The sequence below is a fragment of the Gambusia affinis genome, linkage group LG14 (assembly GCF_019740435.1).
Source record: "Gambusia affinis linkage group LG14, SWU_Gaff_1.0, whole genome shotgun sequence".
Taxonomy (NCBI): Eukaryota; Metazoa; Chordata; class Actinopteri; order Cyprinodontiformes; family Poeciliidae; genus Gambusia; species Gambusia affinis.
Window position 1 is genome coordinate 6,338,659 of NC_057881.1, and position 12,336 is coordinate 6,350,994.

General features: G+C 36.6%; 3 protein-coding genes across 3 annotated transcripts; all 3 read left to right on the forward strand.

Annotated features, from left to right (window-relative positions):
- Positions 1–97: 97 nt before the first annotated feature.
- Positions 98–2,567, forward strand: LOC122843838 (zinc finger protein 501-like). Its single transcript, XM_044138913.1, has 2 exons — positions 98–557; positions 1,241–2,567. Exons 1-2 carry the CDS (start codon positions 512–514, stop codon positions 2,392–2,394), a joined length of 1,200 nt encoding a protein of 399 aa, XP_043994848.1. The 5' UTR covers positions 98–511; the 3' UTR covers positions 2,395–2,567.
- A 1,075-nt stretch (positions 2,568–3,642) lies between these two features.
- LOC122843836 (gastrula zinc finger protein XlCGF52.1-like) lies at positions 3,643–7,824 on the forward strand. The gene is made up of 2 exons (XM_044138912.1): positions 3,643–4,063; positions 5,577–7,824. Exons 1-2 carry the CDS (start codon positions 4,018–4,020, stop codon positions 6,737–6,739), a joined length of 1,209 nt encoding a protein of 402 aa, XP_043994847.1. The 5' UTR covers positions 3,643–4,017; the 3' UTR covers positions 6,740–7,824.
- A 494-nt stretch (positions 7,825–8,318) lies between these two features.
- Positions 8,319–12,306, forward strand: LOC122843834 (zinc finger protein OZF-like). Its single transcript, XM_044138910.1, has 2 exons — positions 8,319–8,750; positions 9,295–12,306. Exons 1-2 carry the CDS (start codon positions 8,705–8,707, stop codon positions 10,524–10,526), a joined length of 1,278 nt encoding a protein of 425 aa, XP_043994845.1. The 5' UTR covers positions 8,319–8,704; the 3' UTR covers positions 10,527–12,306.
- Positions 12,307–12,336: the final 30 nt, after the last annotated feature.

The following is a 12,336-nucleotide window of genomic DNA, read 5'->3' on the forward strand; positions in this document are numbered from 1 at the left end:
GATTATATAGATTAATTAGACAAAATCACAACAACATTTAATTTCCCTTTGTTTTTTGTTTTTTTACAATTTGAACACGGTGTAGCAAGCAGGTTATACCCTGTCATATGTTCCCGGGACGATAGGTGGCGGTGTGTATCCTAACGTGGTCTGTGATCAACCATTAGACACAAACAAGAACCAGGGGCTGTGACTTCCTGCTAGCAACAAATCCATGTAAAACTCTTGTTTATTGTTGAGTTTGGACATTTCTGGGTTGATTTAATCATCCTTATGTGTTGTAAATGCCGTACAAACTACAACGCTTCTTGAAGTTTTCTCTTAGTTTTAAAAAGGGCTTTTATTCCTGGAAACAACAGCAGCGTCGGGTGTTAGCTTAGCCTGTTAGCTGGAATCAAAACAGCCACACAGAGGAAGAGAGAGCCGCTTTGGAGGACAGACTGGAAATCTGATGGAGTTAAAGGCGAGAAAGGCTCCTGCCATGTTGGTGTGAAAACATCAGAAAACAAAGATGGAGGAACGGACACAAAGAGAGCAGATGGACTCTCGGTTTCAAGGTAACAGCCATAAAGACCATAGTGATAAAATAACAATAAACAAGACTCGTTGCTGCTTTCATTAGGTTGTTTTTAAGGATTGTTTTCTAACGCACTAAATGTTGTCATTGGACGATTTTTTTAGGCATTTTTCTGTTGCTGTAGCACATCACTTTCAAGACATGACATGTTATGCACTTAAAAATTATATTTTTTATTCTGGCGTCAAAACTAAACCCACACTAAACTAAACCAACAGGATGTGATGGGATACTTATCTTTTTGTTTTCTTATTTTTTCCTCACTTGATTTTTTTTCAAATTATGAAACTAATGTCAAGTTTATAATGATTTCTCAGAGGAAATCATTAGAAACTTGTTGGCATCAAGTATTTGTTTTAATTCAGCTACATGGGAAGAGTTTCTAGCATGAATAACCTGCTAAAGTCTCACTACAAAATGTTGATAAAAGTTAAGTTAAAGAGTTGTAGCTTCATTTCATTCCCCTATAGCAACATTAGAATGTTTAAATAATGGAAACATCGAGTTAGTAGGTTAAAAATTGAATTGCTCTTTTTAAATCTGAAATTCTGAGCTAATTTATGCCCCCCCCCCATTTACATTGGAGGCTGAAAAGATGTGATTCCAAAATTCATATACTTCAGATGAGAGCCGTGCACTTTAACCTGTTTGTGTTTCCTGCAGACATCCAGCAGCTGATGCTGACAAAAGAGGAACTTCCTGCTGAGGAGGAGAACTGGACTCTGTCACCGGACCAGAACCAGAACCGCCCTGAAATTAAAGAGGAACAGGAAGAGATGAAGATTCTAGAGTTCATATTCAACCCAGTCCCTGTGAAGAGTGAGGATGAGGAGGAGAAACCTCATCTCTCAGAGCTTCCTGACTGTCACAGTGAGGAAATCAGAAACTCACCAGAACCAGACGAATGTTTAGAATCAGATGATAAAGACAAAACTTCAGGTTCTTCAGAAACTGATGTCAGTGATGGAAACTGGGAGGAGAGCGATAGAGCTAAGCCAGGATTGGACCCTGTTATAAATATAATATCTGTCACTGGTATTGTGTATGACACAGGTAAGAAGCTACACAGCTGCACTGAATGCGGTAAAACTTTTAACCAAAAATCTGATGTTTTGAGGCACAGCAGAATTCACACAAGAGAGAAACCTTTCATTTGCTCCATCTGCAACGCAGCTTTTTCTTGGAAGCACGTCTTGGCTCAACACATGAGAACACACAGTGGAGAAAAACCCTTCAGCTGCTCCGTCTGTGGTCAGCGGTTTGGAAGGAAGATCCATGTCACCTCTCACATGAGAAGTCATACTACAGAAAAACCCTTCACCTGCTCCATTTGTGGACAAAATTTCAGCCGGAGAGAAAGTGTGACTCGGCACATGAGACGTCACACTGAAGAAAAACCTTTCAGCTGCTCTGTTTGTGGGCAAGAGTTTGGCAGGAAGGAAAGTCTGACCTATCACATGACTCATCACACTGAAGAAAAACCGTACAGCTGCTCCGTCTGTAACAAAGCTTTTACTTTGAAAATAACTTTAATGCAGCACAAGAGAATCCATTCAGAAGAAAGACGATTCAGCTGTTCTGTCTGTGGTGCAGCTTTTAAAAGGAAATATACTTTAGCAGAACACACAAAAACCCACACTGGAGAAAGACCTTACAGTTGCTCTGTTTGTGGACGAAGTTTTGTTCAACTTATCAGTCTAACTCGTCATATGAGGGGTCACACGGGAGAAAAACCTTACAGCTGCCCCACCTGCAACAAGACGTTCAAATGGAAACAGACTTTTCTGACGCACACAAAAATACACTGCGGTGAATAATTTTCATCTTGTGAACAGACTAAACATCCACGAAGGTTAGACAAAGTCTGGCCGTGTTTTCTGTGGCAGATCAGCTCACATTGAATCTGCCTTGTTTAATATGGAAATACCACAGGAAAAATCATGTCATTTTTATCAAAAGAACAGACAAAAAATAAACTAATTAAAACTTCTCCATGTGTGCCAGTTAATTAAGTTTGGTGAGTATTTATATATGTATTCGTTTGTATTTTGAGATAAAATCATACATGTTTGTTGTAGATTTTAATTATTGTACATTTCTTGCTTCATTTTGAAATTATTTAAGCATTCAATTTTGGTTCCTAAAGCAAAACAACAGCATCTATAATAATCCTGCCCAACCCCTTAACTGCAGACCAACCACATTATCTGTAGCAGCAATAGCCTCGCCCTAGTTTGACAATTTCATGCGAAATTAATACATGATTTGATGCAATGAATCTATGTAAAAATATAAATAGAACAGATTCCTGTTTAATTGCAGGTTGTTTTTGTCCTAAAATGAAAGAATTGGAAGTTTGTAATGTTTTCAGCATATTTAAATTGGCCACTTTTAAAATGTTCCCTTCTTTAGATGCATCCAACAGACCAGGATCCGTTCTGAACAAACCTGCTAACCAGGTTTGTTCAGAGCGGAGCTGGGTTGTGTTGGAGCAGGGAAGCATCTGAAAGTTGCAGGATGAAATTTCTCGAGGACTGGACTTGAGCTCCCCTAATCAAGATATTCTTAAACACTTTGTGGTACAGATGAAAAAAATATTAAGATTATTAAACCAATGTATATATCTCAACATTGCACAGGTAAAACTTTCAATGTTTTCAATAAAAATAAAGTTCTCCAAGGACGACGATAGATTTACTTTGGTTATTTGACCACTAGATGGCAGTGTGATTCAATCTAGAAAAGAAAGCTGGCTGTTACCGCCTCCAGAACCTTTCAGGGGGATTCGTAATATTTTTAGTCAAAATATAGCTTAAAGAATAACAGAACAACTATGTATATTAAGCATTTCATGAATTAATTTCCATCCAACCATACGGTAGCACTGGTGTTCTTTCACTTAGTATGAACCTCAAATGTAATTTATTTAAAATCTCTTTGAATATTGTGATTAAATCTCATTTTATGTGTGGAATTGTAGCCTACTGTTAAATGTACTAGTACAGACACTGAAGCGCCTTTTACAGGTTTCGTCGGGCAGGATACAGATCGAGCTTTTATTTTGAAGGCTAATATGACCCGCTCCCTACCGGAAGTTATTGTCTCCTAGGAGCAGATGCTATTGAGCAAAAAAAGTATTGTTTCCTTTACCCAGTTTACGTTTTCATGTGTTGTCAACCTTTTAGAGTCTTTTTAACATGCTTTGAAAACCACAGGGGGTTTTATCGTCTGTGAGGAGTATTTATTTATTTTTGTTGTTTGTCTTGGTTTTCTCTCGGGAGCAACAGAAGCTCTGAGTGTTAGCATCTTCCGTTAGCTGGAAACAGACAGTCAGCGATTCAGAGGCGCTTTGGTCGAGAACAGACCGTTTCTGATGGAGTGTAAGCAGAGAAAGGTTTCTGCTGTGACCGGGTGAAAGCTTAAAAAAATGAAGCGGAACAATGGAGGAACCGACACACAGTGAGCAGATGGACTCCGACTTTCGTGGTAATTAATTTGGCTTTTCTAAAGCTTTACTATTGTGTTGATATTTAGTCTAGAAAAATAAATCCAACTGAAAACATGAGGTAGAAGTAAAACGAGGCAAATTTGCAGCAATACTTTTCAATTTATATAAATAACGATTATAAAGAACTATTTCAGGATAAAATCTTTTGTATAAAATTGCTTATCTTCTCAGACATGTTGTTTATGAATCTTTCTTGAGGTTGAATGGAGTTTAAATCTTTATTTTTACACCTGGACTGAGTTTCCTAAAACGTAAAACTATTGCTCTAGCTGGAAAAGCAGATTGTTCGAAGAAGAAAAAAATAGCATAAACTAAAGCAACTGAACAGAATAATCCCTTAGTTGTTTCTCAGTTTCAGCAGTAAAGTTATCGAACAGAAGTACACCAACACAAAATAATTAACTTATCTGTAGACAAAAATTACAAGTGGAAAAACTGTATTGTAGAAAATGTTAATTCTAAAACACTAAAATAAGTATACCTGTACAAATTGTACATAAACGTGTTTAAAATGATGATGATGATGATAATAATTAATAATAATAATAATAATTAATAATGCTTTAGATACAAGAATACAGTAGTTTTAACCAGTTTGGAAGCTGCACCTGTTTTAATAAAATGTATGTCATTTCGTGTAATATATGTACAGGCTACTATAAGTAAATGTTTTTTATATATTTCACATAAATAATATTTATCAACATAAAGAAATAAATGCAGTTGGTCACTGTTATTTTGGTTTATCAGACTCCATAATCTGACACTTAAAGCTCAACTGGCCCCAATAGAAATGAGGGAAATTGTAGTGGAAAATTATTATAAGTTAACTTCTGCTGATCATGTTATATGAAATGCTGGTGAACTCTCACCAAAAGAGCCTGTTTGGGTTACACACACAAGGCTGGGAGTTGTTTTCCACAGCTGCATCAGAACCAGATTTTCTCGCCCCATGTTTGGATTCCTTATCCTTGGCATAAAACTCATGTGTGGTCTCTGCCTGGCAGAGCTTTTCATCCAGACCTGCTTCATGATTGATTATCATACAAGCTCTCTGTATTGTGCACAATATATGAATAAACCTAATTGAGTGATTTCCCCTGACAGTGTTTGGTAAATAGTTTTTTTACACAACTGTCATGCAATCTTTTCAGATAATAGACAAATTAACTACAATATATGTGAGTTTTTGTATTTTTTATACATTTTTCCCATTGCTGCTGAAAATATTTTATGGCATGAAGTCAGTAAATGGGTATTATGGGGTTTGTTTACAAGTTTAAAATAGAAATGGGAAGAAAAATGTATCAGTGAAATGGTAAAGGGGTGAAGTTGACTCAAAGTCAGCTGCAACTAATTTCTCCTGAAAGACTCAAAAGCAAAGACAGAAGTAAAAGAAAAACAAAAATTATACTACAGTGGAAACACACCAAAGAGGACTGATTTGATTTTTAATATGGGAACTGTTTTTAAGCTGCGTGTTTCCTGCAGATGTCCAGCAGCTGACGGTGGTTAAAGAAGAGCTTCCTCTTGAGGAGGAGAACTGCGGTCCCAGACCAGACCAGGAGAACCAGAAGCCTCCACAGATTAAAGAGGAGCAGGAAGAGAATGAGATCACAGAGTTCATATTTGATCCTGTAACTATAAAAAATGAAGACGACGAAGAGAAACCTCAGCTCTCAGAGCTTTATTACGACCAGACGGAGCTGAACAGAGACGATACAGGAGCAGAACCAGATGAATGTTTGGAAACTGACGAGGAAGACAAAGCATCGGGTTCGTCAGAGACGGACGTCAGTGATGGGAACTGGGAGGAGAGCAGCGAAACTGAATCTGGTTCAGACTCTGTGAGAAACAACAAATCTGTAGGTGATGGAAACTGTGAGAGAGATGGCAAGCTTCACATCTGTGGTGAATGTAGTAAAGCATTCAAACGCAGATCATGTTTGGTACGACACAACAGAATCCACACAGGAGAGAAACCCTTCAGCTGTTCCATCTGTAGCAAATCGTTCACATGGAAACGAGGCTTGGTTATACATATGAGAACGCACAGTGGAGAAAAACCTTTCAGCTGCTCGGTCTGTGGTCAAAGGTTCTCCAGAAAGGAGTCTGTGACCTCTCACATGAGATGTCACTCTTCTGAAAAACCTTTCAGCTGTTCCGTTTGTGGGAAGAAGTTCAACAGGAAGGAAAATGTTATTCGGCACATGAGATGTCACACTGAAGAAAAGCCGTTCAGTTGCTCCATTTGTGGGCAAAAGTTTGGCAGGAAGGAAAGTTTAAGCTATCACATGACGCATCACACTACAGAGAAACCCTACAGCTGTTCTGTCTGTAACAAAGCCTTTGCTCTGAAAGTAACTTTGATGGAACATACGAGATTTCACACCGAGGACAGACCATTCAGCTGCTCTGTCTGTAAAACTGCTTTTAAAAGAAAAGCCTATCTGACAGAGCACAAAAAAATTCACACTGGAGAGAAACCTTTCAGCTGTTCAGTTTGCGGCAGAAGCTTCCGTCAGTCTAACAGCCTGAAGCGCCACATGAGAAGTCACACAGAAGAAAAACCTTTCAGCTGCCCCGTCTGTCAGGCAACATTCAAATGGAAAAGTGCTTGTGTAAAACACGTAAAAAATCACACAGGTGAATAACCAGTGAAGTAGAGATGCAGTGTCTTGCAAATGTATTCATACCTATTAACATTTTCCACATTTTCTAATTCTACAACAACAAACAGCAGTCCAGGGTTTTCATTAAACCAACAAAAAGTAGTGAATAATGGTGTGGTGGGAGGAGAATGATTGTTTTTCAGTATCATTTTATCAGTTATTGCGGTTGATGGTATTCATCACTACTATGGGTGGAACAAGCAGTGATTAGGTTTTTATGTTTATGAGATCTGTTTCAGACGATGTTTGGAAGATGGATGGACAAAAATTGTGGCTGTGGGATGGAGGTGCATCACTCAGCAAATCTAAATATTATTTAAAAAGTTTATTTCAGTGACTTAACTCTAAATGAAACACACTATATAAATTAATTACACACAGACAAATGTTTTTAAACTTTTATTTCTTAATTAGAATGATTTTTTACTTTAAACTAATGAAAATGCAGCATTTCAGATTAAAATACTACATTAAATCAACAGAAACACTTTTAAAACAGAAATGTTGTAACAAATTATGTTTAATTTCGGATTAAAGGTTGTTTTCAAGGCATACTTTAATCTGACAGACGAGCCTCATAGTAAATAGACAGTTTTATGGCTGATTACCAATTTTAGCTGATGCCAATGTTTGTTGTCTGAAAAGTAGCTAAATGTAACAAAAAAAATTTTGATTCAGTGGTGTTGCTGCAGGAAAGTAGCCAAAAATGCAGGACAGTAAAACAGAAAGGCTAGAGTTGTAAAGGCTTTACATTGTTGTAATGTTTCAAAGTGTCCCGGTGAAAATTCAGACATAGGGTTAACTGAGAATGTGTGGTGAGAGTTGAAAATTAAGGTTCTCTGTCCAATCTTACAGAGATGAGCTTTATTGTTTAACAATAAAGACTCATATTTACTTTACATAAAATGCAAGAACAAGCAGAGATGTTTGTGGTTTCAAAGTAACAAAAATGTGAAAAATTCAGGGGTGTGAATATTTTTTATGCAAAGTGTAACAATTTGCCCTGTTTGGATTTTGTTGTGACTCTTTAATGGATGTGTAGAATTAAATAAACTCTGCTGCATGTCTGATGCCTATAAGTGATTTATGTCTTTAAAATTATTTAATATAACAAATTTAATACATTTTAGATCAAAATCCAGCAATTCATACAACAGTACAGTGCATCAATTTTAGTTTACAGCTCTAGAGATCCATATGTTGAAATCTCTGCAAATTGAAGTAATATTAGAGAGTTTAATAAAAGTGAAACACTGCTGGAACAAGCTGTGGCATCATTAAAAAATATGCTCTTTTTCTGTGCAGAGATTTTTTGCATGTGATTGTCTGCAGTAAAGCAAGTTTGGTGGCAGAAAAAACACAGTAAATTCACCAGAGATCGAAAAACCTACTGCAAAATAAAGGAGGAGTGGATTAAATCATCATATTTATAATTACAATTTTTTATCTTTCAGTGACTTAACAATTATCAATACAAAGTAAAAAAATATTTTCTTCCTGATTACTGCCTCCAATAAAGAATTAAGTGAGAGAAACGGATATTTAATAGATTCACTTCGCGCTTTTAATTTGAAACGACCTCAGCATAAACGGAAGTTGCTTTCTGCTAGTAGTAACAAAAAAGGCTGTGCGAACAAAAACAGCATATCGCTTTATTTAATGTTCCCATGATGTGTTGCGCTTCCTTTTGTTTTATAAACACGCATTAAAACCCGACGATCAGGTTTATCCTTATTATTTTATCTGAATTTCCTTCCGGAAGCAGCCGAAGTGTTAGCTTAGCTTGTTAGCTGGAAGCAGACCGTCAGCACCGAGCAGCACAGCGAGTCAGAGATTCAGTTTGATGGAGAACAGACTCCTTATGATGGAGGTTAATGAGAGAAAAGGTTCTGCTGTGGTTGTGTGAAAACCTCACCGGTTAAGAGCGTTAAAGAAAAGACAACAGAGATGGAGGAAGCAACACTGAGTGACCAGAAAGAATCTAATTTTAAAGGTAATTATTATATTTAAGGGAGTTTTGTAAATATATATTGTTATGAAGATCAATTGTAGTTTCATTACAAATTCATAAATATGCGTATTAATTATATATGCATTAATTCAAATGTGGGTAGTAATTAGTTGCATGTACTTGAGTAGCTTTGAAACAGAATACTTTAAAAGCCCCACGCTTTTTGCTTCTGCTTGAGTATTTTAATAACCAAATAATACTTGGATTTATATCCAATTATTCCAAAATGTTATTTTGTTTTTCTGTCAATCAAATGTTAAATTATCAAAGGTTAACAATTTGAACAATGTGTAAATGTAGGCATGATGCAAATTAGATCCATTAGGCACTTAAGGAATGAAACAGATGTTTTAATCTCAATATGATATTTTATTGATGTTATTTCTCCATCAAGACTTAATCAAGTATTAAACAGCCATTGCTTTTTTATTTGAAGCTTTAAAGTTGGATTAATCGTGTAACTAAATGTATATGATGGATATTAAGACAGTTGTTTTGTCTTTGCTCTTGCTTCTTTTTCCTGTAGACGTCCAGCAGCTGGTGATGACCAAAGAGGAACTTCCTGCTGAGAACTGGAGTGAAAGTCCAGACCAAGAGGACCAGAAGCCTCCCCAGATCAAAGAGGAACAGGAGGAGAATGAGATCACTGAGTTTATATTTGATCCTGTATCTATGAAGAGTGAGGATGATGAGGAGAAACCTCAGCTCTCAGAACATCTTCACAACAAACTCAGCGAGAACTCTGTTGGACCAGAACTAGATGAATGTTTTGAATCAGATAGTAAATATAAAACTTCTGGTTCAGAGACGGATGTCAGCGATGGGGACTGGGATAACAACAAATCTCAGTCAGGTTTGGATTCTATGAGAAAAAGGAAAGTCTCTGAAGTTAATATGATATGTGATGGCGGAGAAAAGTTGCACAGCTGCGCTGAGTGTAAAAAAACATTTAACAGCAGATCATATTTAATAAGACACAACAGAATCCACACAGGAGAGAAACCTTTCAGCTGCTCCATCTGCAACAAAGCTTTCACATGGAAACATGGATTAGTCCAGCACATGAGCCTGCACAGTGAAGAGAAACCTTTTAGCTGCTCTGTCTGTGGTCAGATGTTCAGAAGAAAGGAAGACGTCACCTCCCATATGAGGCGGCACTCTGCAGAAAAGCCTTTCAGCTGCTCTGTTTGCGGGAAAACATTCAAAAGGAAGGAAAGCGTAACTTACCACATGAGACGTCACACTGAAAAAAAACCCTACAGCTGCTCTTTCTGTGACAAATCCTTTTCTTTGGAAGTAACTTTAATGGAACACACCAGGATCCACACAGAGGAGAAACCATTTAGATGTTCCATCTGTAACGCAGCTTTTAAAAGGAGGTACACGTTAACAGAACACACCAGAACCCACACGAAGGAGAGGCCATACAGCTGCTCCATCTGTAGCCGAAGCTTTGCTCACAGGTCATATCTAACCGTCCACATGAGAGATCACGCAGAAGAGAAACCTTACACCTGCTCTGTCTGTAATGCAGCTTTTAAGAGGAGGTACACCTTAACAGAACACACAAGGACCCACACCAGAGAGAGACCTTACAGCTGCTCAGACTGTGGCAGGAGTTTTATGCACTGTGTGAGTCTGAGGCGCCACATGAGAAGTCACTCAAGAGAAAAACCTCTTAGTTGCTCCATCTGTAAGGAAACGTTCAAATGGGAAAAAACTTTCCTGAGACACAAAAAAATCCACACACGGAAATAAATTTTCAGCTGCACAGACGGGATGATCTGTTGATGTATTAACTGGAAATTTGTGCCTTGTCTGCCTGAGTAAAAATAATTTACATTTTATTCTGCAGTGTGATAAACCCATAAGTCACACAAACACACACACACACAGTTACTAGATGTTTTAATTTTTTTAAGCAATGAGTAACTGTGCTGCATGTTTGCTCACAGTGATTGATTCAGAAGCTGCATCAGCTTGTTAGTGTCAATCTAAGGTGATTAGACTGAAAAAGATTCAGCTCTTCAGAATATCATTAAAAGGTTATTTTCAAGATGCACAAATAAACTTAAAACCCAGTTACTAACCCTGTAAGTAACTAACGTCTAGAGCTAAAATTGAGTTGCTTTTAGTCCTGTTTCCTGTTTTGCTGTTAACTTTTCTGTTTGCAGCTAAGCATCTCAGGTAGAACTGTGTTTTGTTACCATAGCAACCTCGAGAAGAGAATGACCTAAATAAAAGTATATAGCCTTATCGGTAGTTACAATAAACAAAAGTAACTTAATTACATGATTCATGTGATGTGGAAGAAAAGTGTTTCCACTGCAGTTTTGTAAAATACATAAATATCGATCCACCCGAAAATCACTTCATCAAAAACTTTATTGAAAAATGTGGGGGTTTTTCCCCCAAAATTAGCGTGTTTCCATTTAATATATATATTTTGCATAACTGAAATTTCATAGTTAATAGAAAAGTAACTATTGACAGTCAGCTGGAAAACTGTCAAGTCAGCAGCTTCTTCCATGAATGTTCTGATCATTCATGGATTTTTGTTAATATTTTTTTTATTTGAAATATTGTAAATTGGAGAAGCTGATTTTTGAAGGATTTATTAGCACCAAGTATTAATCATCACCATTCATAAATATAAACTTTTATGCATCACTCTTTACTTTTTGAATTGTTTAACTGAAAAGCTTTAACTTTTTGATGATTATTCTAAATGAGATGCACCTGGACATTTTTCCAGTTCTGCTCATTGGACAAACATAATTCATGGTGATCCAGTGTAACTTTAACTGGACTCTTGATGACACTTAAGACATGGCAATAAAAACATATGAACACATTTTTCTGATGTGAGAATTATTTTAACTACATGAAAAATACACACCATTACTTCCCTGCTGACTAGATATGTTATTTCTTGCTTTGTTTTGTTTTATATCTAGACACATATTTAATTGAAAACATGCAAAAGTTATTGCTACAGCTGTGGTTTTTAACTATTCTCATTATTTGTTTTTTAATTTGTGATTGATGCATCCACACACACCCAACAGAGAATGTAGAGAAATAAAAGACAACCTCCAAACCCCACGGAGAAAGACCTTGGACTGGGAATTGAACCCACGACCTTCTTGCTGTAACGCACCACTGTGTAAGTGGTGAAGTGGACAGACTTACCAAAAAGTACGAAAGATATTTAGATCCTTTTCATATTTGGTTGAGAACAAAATAAAGTAAAACAAAAAACAAGCAATTTCTCAACCTGAGGAAACGTACAATGTTCAAGTCAGGACCCCATTATCATAAGAAACATCACATTTTAGATTAATTACACATCGACTGATGTTTCCAAGTCTTTATGAAAGAGGATTACAGCCACTGAAAAAAAAAAAAAAAAATTTCCTCAGAATTCTGACACATAAAAACAAAATCACCTAAATCTGACATTTTCCTCCAGAAAGTTGGATCTATTTCGACACAACTCACATTTCTGAAGCCAGAATTCTAAAAAAGTAAGATTTTTTTAAAAAAATGTTTGAATTTTAGGAAAAAA